Here is a 12,717-nt window from a genome sequence, read left to right as displayed (position 1 = left end):
CTTCCTAATCACCTGCATACTAACTTTTTTGTGAATCATATACCAGGACACCCAGATCCCTCTCTACCACTGAGTTCTGCCATCTCTCTTTATTTAAATAGTATACAGTTTTTCTATTCTTCCTGCCAAAATGGACAAGTTCACATTTTCCCACATTATGCTCCATCTGCCAAATGTTTGCCCACGCATTTAACCTATCTATACCTCTTTGCAGACTCTTTGGGGGGAATTTTATGCCCTCTCCAGGTTTGGAGGCGTGGAGAACATAAAATCAGTTCTGCTGGTGGCTGGGTGGGGGGGAATGAGGGGGTGTTCCCACCATCTTCCCATCTCAGCCAAAATGTATTCCCTAATTAATTCATCCCCAATTAAGGGCCTCACCCATCACCGCTGCATTTACCTGTGCAGCGGGCGGCCCTGGTGCTGCATGGGAAACACCACATGATAAGCTGTGAAGGCTGCTTCTGGGCTCTGGGGATTGGTTGGGGGGTGGGTGGGGGTTCCCTTGTTAAAAGGCACTTAGTGCTTGAACAAGGGACCCGAAATTGGAAAGGGGGGTCAGTTGAGAGCCAACTCCCTGGCCTTGCTAGTGACCCCCCATTCACCTCCCTCCCCTGCAGCCCCACCCTGTGAGAGCCCTCCCACCTTAAACTACCTGTGGCCTGGGTGCAGCACTGCTCTTGGGCCTCCGATAGTTACTCCATTGGCAGCAGCCACCACCTCCACGGTGGCGCTGTTCAGTGGAAGAGGGCGGGACTTCTAACGTTGGGGTCCTTGATCCTGCAGAAGGCCCAATGCTGTCCACTTAAGTGCCCGATTGGCACTAGATTCGGCAAGCCTTCCGGAGAAGAGATGACGCGGCATCTCACCGCACGTTGTGACCCACGTCACCAGCATAAAATTCCAGCTTTTATGTCCTCTTCACAACTTACTCTCCTACCTATCTTTGTGTTATCAGCAAATTTAGCAGCCACATATTTGGTCTCTTAATCAAAGTCATTGATATAAATTGTAAATAGTTGAGGCCCCAGCACTGATCTCTGTGGTATTCCACCAGTTACAGCTTGCCAACCCAAAAATGCCCCATTTATCCCTACTCTCTGCTTCCTGTTAGCTAACCAATCCTCTATCCATGCTAATATGTTACCCCCTACACCATGAGCTCTTGTTTTGCGCAGTCACCTTTGATGTCGCACCTTATCAAATGCCTTTTGGAAATCCAAGTACACCACATCTACAGGTTCCCTTTTATCCACTTTGCTTGTTACTTCCTCAAAGAACTCTAATAAATTAGTCAAACATGGTTTCCCTTTCAAAAAACCATATTGACTCTGCTTGATCACATTAAGAGTTTCTAAGTGCCCTGCCATAACCTCCTTAATAGATTCGAGCATTTTCCCTATGACAGAGGCTCGGCTAACTGGCCTGTAGTTTCCTACTTTCTGTTTCCTTCCTTTCTTGAATAGAGGAGTGACATTAGTAAGGGAGGATCTCAGATCGGAAGAAAATAATGTGGAATCTGTTTGGGTGGAGCTAAGAAACAGCAAGGGGCAGCAAACATTGGAGGAGTTGTTTATAGGCCACCAAACAGTAGTGGTAGTGTGGGGCATGGTATTAATCAGGAGATTAGAGAAGCATGTAGCATGGATAATACACTAATCATGGGTGACTTCAATCTGCACATAGACTGGGTAAACCTAATGAGCACTGATGATATGGAGGACGAGTTTCTGGAGTGTGTTTGGGATGGTTTTCCAGAGCAGTATGTTGAGGAACCGACTAGAGAACAGGCTATTTTAGATCTAGTATTATGTAATGAGAAAGGGCTAATTAATAATCTTGTTGTAAAAGAACGTTTAGGGATGAGTGACCATAATATGTTAGAATTTTACATTATGTTTGAAAGTGAGGTAGTTCAATTTGAAGCCAGGGTGTTAAATTTGAACAAAGGAAATTATGAAGGGATGAGGGGCAAATTGGCTGAGGTGGATTGGGAAAATACATTAAAAGGTATGACTGTACATAGGCAATGGATAGTCTTTAGAGAAATATGGCATAGTTTACAGCAACTATACATTCCTTCAAGGCACAAAAACCCCAAAAGTAAAGGCAGTCAACCGGAAATAACAAAGGAAGTTAAGGATAGTATAAGATTAAAAGAAAAGGCCTATAAAGTTGCCAGAAGTAGTAGTGAACCTGAGGATTGGGAGGATTTTAGAATACAGCAAAGGAGGATGAAGAAACTGATAAAGAAAGAGAAAAAAGAATATGAATGTAAGTTAGCAAACAATATAAAAACTGACTGTAAAAGCTTGTACAGGAATGTAAAAAGGAAACGTTTGGCTAAGACAAATGTGGTTCCATTACAGGCAGCGTCTGGAGAATTTATAATGGGGAATAGAGAAATGCCAGAGAAGCTAAATGACTATTTTGTGTCTGTCTTCACTGAGGAAGATACAAGAAATTGCTCAGAATTAGAGATCAAAGGCATTAGGGAGAATGAGGAATTGAAGGAAATTAGTATTAGTAAGAAGATTGTATTGGAGAAATTAATGTGGCTGAAGGTTGATAAGTCCCCAGGACCTGATATTCTACATTCCAGAGTGTTGAAAGAGTTAGCTATGGAAATTGTGGATGCATTGGTGATCAACTTCCAAGTTTCTATAGATTCTGGATTCCTGCAGATTAGAAGGACACAAATGCCACCCCACTATTTAAGAAGGGAGGGAGAGAGAAAACAGGGAATTACAGACCTGTTAGCCTTACATCAGTCATTGGGAAAATTATAGAATTTATTCGAAAGGATGTGATAAATGGACACTTGGATAATAATGATCTGATTGGGCATAGTCAACATGGATCTATGAATGGGAAATCATGTTTGACAAACCTGTTGGAGTTTTTTGAGGATGCAACAAGAAAGCCCCCAGCGAGTTAACATCCGTAGCACTTAAAGCAGCCAGAAGCGCTGCACAAAGAACAGCCAGGCGCTGCGCAAATGACTACTGGCAACACCTATGCAGTCATATTCAGCTGGTCTCTGACACCGGAAATATCAGAGGAATGTATGATGGCATTAAGAGAGCTTTTGGGCCAACCATCAAGAAGATTGCCCCCCTCAAATCTAAATCAGGGGACACAATCACTGACCAATGCAAGCAAATGGACCGCTGGGTGGAACACTACCTAGAACTGTACTCCAGGGAAAATGTTGTCACTGAGACTGCCCTCAATGCAGCCCAGTCTCTGCCAGTCATGGATGAGCTGGACTTACAGCCAACAAAATCAGAACTCAGTGATGCCATTGATTCTCTAGCCAGCGGAAAAGCCCCTGGGAAGGACGGCATTACCCCTGAAATCATTAAGAGTGCCAAGCCTGCTATACTTTCAGCACTGTACGAACTGCTTTGCCTGTGCTGGGACGAGGGAGCAGTACCACAGGACATGCGCGATGCCAATATCATCATCCTCCATAAGAACAAGGGTGACCGCGGTGACTGCAACAACTACCGTGGAATCTCCCTGCTCAGCGTAGTGGGGAAAGTCTTCGCTCGAGTCGCTTTAAACAGGCTCCAGAAGCTGGCTGAGCATGTCTACCCTGAGGCACAGTGTGGCTTTCAAGCAGAGAGATCCACCATTGACATGCTGTTCTCCCTTCGCCAGCAACAGGAGAAATGCCGTGAACAACAGATGCCCCTCTATGTTGCTTTCATTGATCTCACCAAAGCCTTTGACCTCGTCAGCAGACGTGGTCTCTTCAGAATACTAGCAAAGATTGGATGTCCACCAAAGCTACTATGTATCATCACCTCATTCCATCACAATATGAAAGGCACAATTCAGCATAGCGGCGCCTCATCAGACCCCTTTCCTATCCTGGGTGGCGTGAAACAGGGCTGTGTTCTCGAACCTACACTGTTTGGGATCTTCTTCTCCCTGCTGCTCTCACATGCGTTCAAGTCTTCAGAAGAAGGAATTTTCCTCCACACAAGGTCAGGTGGCAGGTTGTTCAACTTTGCCCATCTAAGAGCGAAGACCAAAGTACGGAAAGTCCTCATCAGGGAACTCCTCTTTGCTGACGATGCTGCATTAACATCTCACACTGAAGAATGTCTGCAGAGACTCATCGACAGGATTGCGGCTGTCTGCACCGAATTTGGCCGAACCATCAGCCTCAGGAAAATGAACATCATGGGACAGGACGTCAGAAATGCCCCATCCATAAATATCGGCGACCACGCTCTGGATGTGGTTCAAGAGTTCACCTACCTAGGCTCAACTATCACCAGTAACCTGTCTCTCGATGCAGAATTCAACAAGCGCATGGGAAAGGCTTCCTCTGCTATGTCCAGACTGGCCAAGAGAGTGTGGGAAAATGGCGCACTGACACAGAACACAAAAGTCCAAGTGTATCAAGACTGTGTCCTCAGTACCTTGCTCTATGGCAGCGAGGCCTGGACAACGTACGTCAGCCAAGAGCGACGTCTCAATTCATTCCATCTTCGCTGCCTCCGGAGAATACTTGGCATCAGGCGGCAGGACCGTATCTCCAACACAGAAGTCCTCGAGGCAGCCAACATCCCCAGCATATACACCCTACTGAGCCAGCGGTGCCTGAGATGGCTTGGCCATGTGAGCCGCATGGAAGATGGCAGGATCCCCAAGGACACATTGTACAGCGAGCTCATCACTGGTATCAGACCCACCGGCCGTCCTTGTCTCCGCTTTAAAGACGTCTGCAAATGCAACATGAAGTCCTGTGACATTGATCACAAGTCGTGGGAGTCAGTTGCCAGCGATCGCCAGAGCTGGCGGGCAGCCATAAAGGCGGGGCTAAAGTGTGGCGAGTCGAAGAGACTTAGCAGTTGGCAGGAAAAAAGACAGAAGCGCAAGGGGAGAGCCAACTGTGTAACAGCCCCGACAACCAATTTTTTCTGCAGCGCCTGTGGAAGAGTCTGTCACTCTCGAATTGGCCTTTATAGCCACTCCAGGCGCTTCTTCACAAACCACTGACCACCTCCAGACACTTACCCATTGTCTCTCGAGACATGGAGGCCAAAGAAGAAGAAGAACTAACAGAATTGATAAAGGGGAGTCAGTGGACCTGGTATACTTGGATTTTCAGGAAGTTGGTTAGCAAAATTAAAGCACATGGGATAGGATGTAATATACTGTCATGGATTAAGGAGTGGTTAACAGGCAGAAAGCGGAGAGTAGGAATAAACGGGTCATTCTCGTGTGACTAGTGGGGTACTGCAGCGTCTGTGCTTGGGTCCCAGCTGTTCACAATATATATCAATGATTTGGATGTGGGGACCAAATGTAATATTTCCAAGTTCACGGATGACACAAAACTAGGTGGGAATGTGTGTTGTGAGGAAGATGCAAAGTGGCTTCAAGGGGATTTGGACAGACTTGGTGAGTGGGCAAGAACGTGGCAGATGGAATATAATGTGGAAAAATGTGAGGTTATCCATTTTGGTCAGAGGAACAGATTTGCAGAGTATTTCTTAAATGGTAAGAGATTAGAAAGTGTAGATGTACAAAGAGACCTGGGTGTCCTTGTCAATAAGTCACTGAAAGCGAACATGCAGGTGCAACAAGCAATTAGGAAGGCTAAAGATATGTTATCCTTTATCACAAGAGGATTTGAGTACAGGAGTAGTGAAGTCTTGTTTCAATTGTATAGAACCTTGGCTAGACCGCACTTGGAGTACTGAGGGCAGTTTTGGTCCCCTTACCTTAGGAAGGATGTTATTGCCATTGAGGGAGTGCAACGAAGGTTAACCAAACTTGTTCCTGTGATGGCGGGACTGTCAAATGAAGAGAGATTGGGGAAACTGGGCCTGTTTTCTCCAGAATTTCGAAGAATGAGAGGTGATCTCATTGAAACCTACAAAATACTTAAAGGGATAGACAGGGTAGGTGCAGCTAAGATGTTTCCCCTGGTTGGGGAGTCTAGAACCAGGGGACACAATTTCAAAATAAGGGGGAAGCCACTTAGGACTGAGATGAAGAGAATTTCTTTATTCAGAGGGTAGTGAATCTTTGCAATTCTCTACCCCAGAGGGCTGCGGAAGCTCAGTCATTGAGTATGTTTAAAGCAGAGATTGACAGATTTCTAAATACAAATGACATAAGGGGATAGGAGGATAGTGTGGGAAAAAGGCATTGAAGTGGATAATCAGCCATGATCATATTGAATGGTGGGACACGCTCGATGGGCTGAATGGCATACTCCTGCTCCTATGTTCCTACTCACAATATCAATACAGCTGGTCGTAATACATCTCTCCCTTGAAGTCAATGGAAATGACAATTGGGAGAGGTCTATCTCACTATCACTAATTTATAGGACTGACCATAATTTTAGTCAGCATTAAAAGGTCAACTGGAGCTGAGCTCAGTATAAAAAATCTAGATGGTAAAATTAAATATTAGTGGCACAAAGTATTTTCCTCTGTGATGCAGCATTTATTACACTTACCAAATCAAATGCTTGCTTGGTAATCTGTAGCACTCTTGGCACTGATTGTAGTAGCCATGTATCCTGAACCACTGTGGGTATAAAAGACTGAATTTTTTCCAGATACTCCTCAGTTTTCTGTTTCCACTCTTGATCTAGTTTCTTCAGTGTCACATCATAGTAAGCATCCTTCAGTGTGGCCACAGGCTCTGAAAATCAAATTGGCTTATCTGTTAATATATTAAAAATCTTACTTTTGCCAACTGCTTCCATTATAACTTGCATTCCCCCAGTTATAAATGAAAACCTGCTGTGACTATTATCTTGCTATAATTACGCCCTCCCACCAGTGGAGGTAAAGCGAGGTAATTATAGCTGTGGGCCACTGCACAATCACTCCCACTGTGGACATGGTGCAAACAGGGAAAGCCAGATAATTATAGCTACTTCTAAACTCCTCTGGTCAAACACAGGGCAGTTGTAATGACTTGTATATTTTAGGTTCCAGCTCAGTAACTGTGTATTTTCCCCTCATTTCTTTTTAAACATTCTTTTGAATCTGTAACAAGGTGTGATGTTCTGAAGTGAAAGTCAGACAAGTGAAAAGGTACAATTTTTAAAAATATAAATACACACACATTAGCAGACCCTGCATGTTTTTGCTCAGAAAGAGTAAAAGATTGGATGGGGACAAGATGATGGGTGTTGCTACGGTGAACATCTTCAGTGAAAGAATTTGTTAGGCAGTTTGTAAAAGAGTTAGCTACCCAGAGGCAGCAAAGTAAATCAGGCAGATTTTCCTGTTATTGTGCCTGGGTCACATTGGATAACCAGGGTGCAATCTATGGAAGAACATCAGGTGGCTAGGATGAGTATACAGACTAGAGAGTATACAGAAGAGATTTATGGGGGTGTTGCCGGGAATGGAGGATTGGATAGGCTGGGGTTGTTATCTTTGGAACAGAGGAAAGTGAGGGGTTATTTAATTCAGGTGCATAAAACGATGAGAGGCCTAGATAGAATGGATAGGAAGCAAAGGCCCTGCTCGGGTCTGGAGAAAAAACCCAGCCCGAGCCGAACAGAACCAAATCCGACCCGAGCCCGACACGGCCCAAGTCCTTCCATTTTTTCCCGCGCCTGACCCGACCTGACCATCAGTTAACTTACCTTCCGTTTTTCACTTTCTAGCTGATCTGCACAAGCTTAAAATAACTGTAACGAAACCACCTTTCTAGTCCAAAAATTAAATTAACAGTGGAACCACTTACCAGTGATAGAACGTGTCCGACCCGGCCGGACCCGAACACAACATGTCGTCAGGTCTCGCGGGTTCGGGTCGGGTAGCAGGACTTTAATAGGAGGAACCTATTTCCTTTAGCAGTGAGGTCATTTTTACAATATAAACAGTGACTCTCTTGTGGTGTTGCTTGTGGTAATTCAGCTAATCCACGGTTTTGTATGGATGGAGTGTTACACCATTTAATGCACACTTTCATTCTTCTGGTAAGGTAGTCCTGTGTCCCTTTAAGGCCACATCATCTAATTGCTAGGTAAATACATTCTCAGGTCATTCAGAGTTTATTTGTTGATTGGCCTTGAACTTTGCAAATTGCAACGTCTTTGTCAGTTTAAGTCTACTGCCCAGAAACATGTATGATTTTAAAATTGTTTTGCATCTGCAACAAAGGCCCCCTAAATCTGGCAATCTGTACTGACTCAGCGTGGAATCCTATTTGTGTGATCTCATTAAAAGTCCATTCAAGTCAAACAAATGCCTCAAATGGTCTCAGATTCCATCCAGATGTACCCACTGATGTTGAACAATCTTACTAGCCAAGATCACCATACTCACTGAATGTCATCTAGAAGAGGCTTGTCACTAACAGTCAGTGGTTTTGATATCACAATCGACTATCACACTTTATGTTCGTGAAATGTGTGAAAGGGATGGGAAAAAGGGAGAGAAAAAAACGTTAGCTTTTTAAAGAGTTCATATTCGCCAGATCACCACAAAAAAGGATGGAAACTGCAATCCTTTTGTTTGAAATGATACATTTTTGAGCAGTGTAATTTGCAGATTTCTCTACTTTTGATTAATGGGGTTTTGAAGAGGCTTCCTCAATGTACCACCTGATCAGGATATAAGAAATTTAATAAATAACTGTCAAGAAAAAACAATATGCCAAATAATGAATATTAATTCTTCAGCTGGAAACTTACATCCAACATTTAATGGAAGAAATCCTGCAGTTAACTTTTAAAAACTGGCAGCCAAGATGGCCACTGCAATTTGCATCTGAAACACCTTTACACAGTCCAAAAGAGACAGAGGTCCAAAGAGCATGGACCCAGAACAATGGCTTGCTCAAAGTGACTGAATTACCTATGATTGCTTCATTAGCACAGCATTCAAGGCAATCCTAACACCTTGACTTTGAAAGAGCAAACCCCTCCAAGTATAAATACTGGCATCCTGGGGCTTGGAGAGCCAATTCCGAACGTTGAATCTCATTAGAAGGTTCCAGAGAATACCCTGAGGCAGTCATGCGACTGCCTGCCCATCTCTGTGAAAGCTGAGAGTTTGCTTGAACAGTGAGTAAGGACAGTAACTCAGATAGTGCAGCAGCAGAAAGGTAGTGTGCCTCTCTCTCTCTCTCTGTGTCCTCCCAGATAACACCACCCATTTGAAAACTGTCTGCGACTGTGGACCCTCCAAGCCTACAGATTACTACAGACAGAGACCAAGGGAAGAGAGCCACCTATGAGTCTGCCTCCAAGAAAGCCCTGAGCCAAGCAGACCAGCCATAAAGTTCACTTTGACCAGCCAAAGACTTCAAGAATACAACTTCAGCCAGAAGACCACTGAATCATCGCACCTCATAGACTGTATTTAATTTCCATTTATTCTGGACTCTAATCCTACCACAAAATCTACTTTTCACTCTGTAATCTATTTGTGTGTGTGTGTGATTCTCGTGTGAGTGTGTAGCGTATTTTTTTTATTATTCTATTTAGCTCGGGTTTAGATTGTTAAGTATAATAAACTCACCTCTTTCTTTTATAAACTCAAGAAAACCTGTCTGATTGGTTCTTTCATGATCACATTAAAGGTAAAAGGTGAAACACTCACTGAGGTGGTAAGCACAACCACTGTTTAAAAAGGAATAAACCTTGTCGCGGTCAAATAAGAGGAAGGGCAAGAGGGGAGCCCGTGACACCTTCCTCACCTCGCGACAACAATAACAATGAACTGACAGTAAAGTGCAAGGTACTTGTGATATAATAGAATTTGACACATCTAAAATAATGGATGGAAAATAGTGCAAGATTTCTTATGGGCATGTGACTCTAGTTTGCCCTCAAACTTATTTGCATATCGCCAAATGTACAAACTGCCATGAACCAACACAATTGGGCAGCACTTAAAAACATAATTTTTTGTTAAAAAAAAAGACTTCAAATTATTCATTGTTAAATTTAAGAGTGGTAACTTGTTGTAGTTTGATTAATACTGCTGAAAATGGGTTTAGCACAAAAAGGTAAGCATTTTAAATCACAGTGTCTCGTCCACCACCTGTGAGTAACCTGATTTTAAATTACTTAAAATGACTAAAAAATACAGAATAATTTGCTGGTTACATTGTTGTACAGTTATTGGTTTCTTAGTAAATTAGAAAAAATATATAATCAAAAGCTTTTAAAACATTCATGTCCTTGTGCCGAAAAGAACCAGCTTAATTTTTGGAACCTCCTTGAAGGCCACAAACAAGCACAATTAATGGACACTACCAATGATGATTAATTCATCTGGGGGGCGGGGGGCAAGGCCAGTTTTATGGGTGGGGCCTGCTTCTAGCTAGTTTTTTAAACTAGCGTAAAAGATTGCAGAAATTAGAATTGCGCTGAATGTAATTTGCACTTACAATTCAGTGCTCCTTGGCACTGGTTATGTCAATTTCACATGAATTGTGCCGAAAAAGCCACTGCAAAAGAACGTAAGCTCCAGGTTAATGTCCAACATTTTTTCAAATTTTTTAATGCATTTTCTTTATCAGTCTTCACCTACTTTGTAGTTCTCCTTGCAATTGTTGTAATGTTTCTTGAATCTTTGCTAGGTACAATGGAACAACATGTAGCATCATCTGTCTGACTCTGCTCAGCTTCCACAACTGACGGAATGTTCTACCGCCATTCTTAATAACGTCTGCTGTTTTCTGCGAGACCTTTAGCATCCAACCACATGTTTCATACAGGAAGTCGGTATCTTCAACCTATATAGAAGAATAAGATTATAACTCAGAGTAGGTAGGGGTGCAGGGAGGAAGATGTTTCGCCCATAATCTCAGACAGAAAAGTTTCAGGCCATTCAGAGGGTGAATCAGGAGTACCTGATTACTGAACTTGCAGACTGGCAGAACGCAATATATACATAAGCTAAAAAGACCACAAATGATCGGTGTTGGGAGAAAATAACACTCAAGTCCAATGGAAATAGAAAGTTAAACAGGGACAGGTCAGTATATAGAGTTATGGTGTCATTTACGGCACAGAAGGAGGGCACTCGGCCCATCGAGTCCATGTCGGCTCTCCATGGAGCAATCCAGTCAGTTTCACTTCCACGCTCGATCCCCGGAGGCCTGCAAGTCGACTTCTCTCAAGTGGCCATCCAACTTCTTCTTGAAGTCATTGATTGTCTCTGCTTCCATCACCCTTGTGGGCAGTGAGAGCCAGGTCATTACCACCTGCTGTGTAAAAAACTTCTTCCTCATCTTGTCAAAACTTTGGTTATGAGGATCATGGTGGCCTCCAAAACAGTGCTATGCCCTGTCACTAACATGTCACAAAATTGGAACAGTGGCATTCTTTGTCGCAGCTCCATATAAAACGAATACAAATTAATGGGAGTAATTTTATGGAGGCAATGGGGATCTTGGCCGTCGGCTGGTAAGCTGGTGAGAGACCCACTTTCCCTCCTTTGGAGAAGGCCTGCTGTATGATGAGCAGATCAGGCACTTAATAGGCCTCTGGTGGGCCCTTCGCTGGATCAGGACCCCAGCGGCGGAAAGTCTCAACCACTGAGAACTGCTGGCCTATCAGAGGCTGGCAGCTCTTTTGCTCAGCAGTGCCACCAGGGAGGCAGTGGATGCTGCCGGAATGACACTTACTGGAGGCCCAGGATCGCAGAGTGACCCCCGGCCAAAAGTAAGTGATGGTGGGAGGGGTTTCATGGGGTGGGAGTTGTGTGGGGGAGGCGAGTGTAGGGGCGGGGTCAGCAGGTAGGGCTGAGGGTTGCTTTCAGCACACCCGCCCGCCACCTTCCTAATGCCGGGGCCCTCAATCCCTCAATCAGGCAATGAGCACCTTTGAACGAGGGACTCCCCTGGGAGACCACAAGCAACCCCGCATGGATTTGCATGTCGTGCTTCCTGCATGGCGACAGGCCCGCCTGCTGCTGGGTTAATACGAGCGGCAGCAGGAAGAAGGCCCTTATTGGGCATTAAATGCCCCTTCAGGGCCTCAATTGGTGGCGGGGCAGGAAAGACGTCCATGGGTCTTCCCGCCACAAATTTAATCAGGGTAGTGGCTGGAAGGTGGGGGGGTCACCAACCATCACCATCCCGCCCGATTAAATGCCACCCCCCCCTTCAAAGTCGCCACTGGGGAGAGCATGAAATACCGTCCAATAAATGTAACAGCTGTTATAGGTTGATGGTTGGGATTCATTTGTGTTCAGTTTAGGGCTGCCACATAACATTATGTCTGGATCCATTGCAGAGTCATCTAAGGGTGCAATACCTTTTTACAACCTTAAGACCAGTCATCCTTTATACATAATCAAATGATATTAATAGCCACTTTTATGTGATGCAAAGTAGCTATGTCAAAAAGTTTTGTGTGTGAAGTTTTCTTTCTGTTATGTATTAATATAACACTTATATTTAAAGATTATATATGAAAATGTGATATAATTAAGTACAGTTAGGAGGGCTGAATAGTCTAAGGTGCTGCATTCAGGTCATAGTCTGCCCTAGAAGAGTGGGTTCAAATCCCACTCCTGACATTAAATTAGTGGATGGTCATCCATTTCTATTTGACAACACTGGCATACAGTAATCTTCAATGTAGCAGAGCTGGTTTGTCAGTTTGACTGCAAATCCTGTATTCTGGTTGCCTTTCCACCAGCACATTTCAACATTATAAACGAAAATAAGGAAATGGCAGACATGCTGAATAATTACTTTGCATCAGTA

The 12,717-nt window shown here is 43.9% G+C and overlaps 1 protein-coding gene across 3 annotated transcripts in view; it reads right to left on the bottom strand.

Moving 5' to 3' along the window:
* LOC137383224 (uncharacterized) overlaps window positions 1-12,717 on the bottom strand; it is a 472,338-nt gene that overhangs the window by 65,454 nt on the left and 394,167 nt on the right. For 2 of the 3 annotated variants that reach the window (XM_068055726.1, XM_068055727.1), the window contains 2 exons: window positions 10,533-10,737; window positions 6,488-6,675 (listed from right to left, as the gene is read on the bottom strand). In XM_068055726.1, the coding sequence (XP_067911827.1) occupies window positions 6,488-6,675; window positions 10,533-10,737 (393 nt within the window). Of the gene's footprint in view, window positions 1-6,487; window positions 6,676-10,528; window positions 10,738-12,717 lie in introns of those variants that run through there. The other variant, XM_068055728.1, reaches the window with a different exon arrangement.

The sequence above is a fragment of the Heterodontus francisci genome, chromosome 24, assembly GCF_036365525.1.
Source record: "Heterodontus francisci isolate sHetFra1 chromosome 24, sHetFra1.hap1, whole genome shotgun sequence".
In the NCBI taxonomy this organism is placed as follows: domain Eukaryota; kingdom Metazoa; phylum Chordata; class Chondrichthyes; order Heterodontiformes; family Heterodontidae; genus Heterodontus; species Heterodontus francisci.
This window is presented reverse-complemented; position numbering and strand designations above follow the sequence as displayed.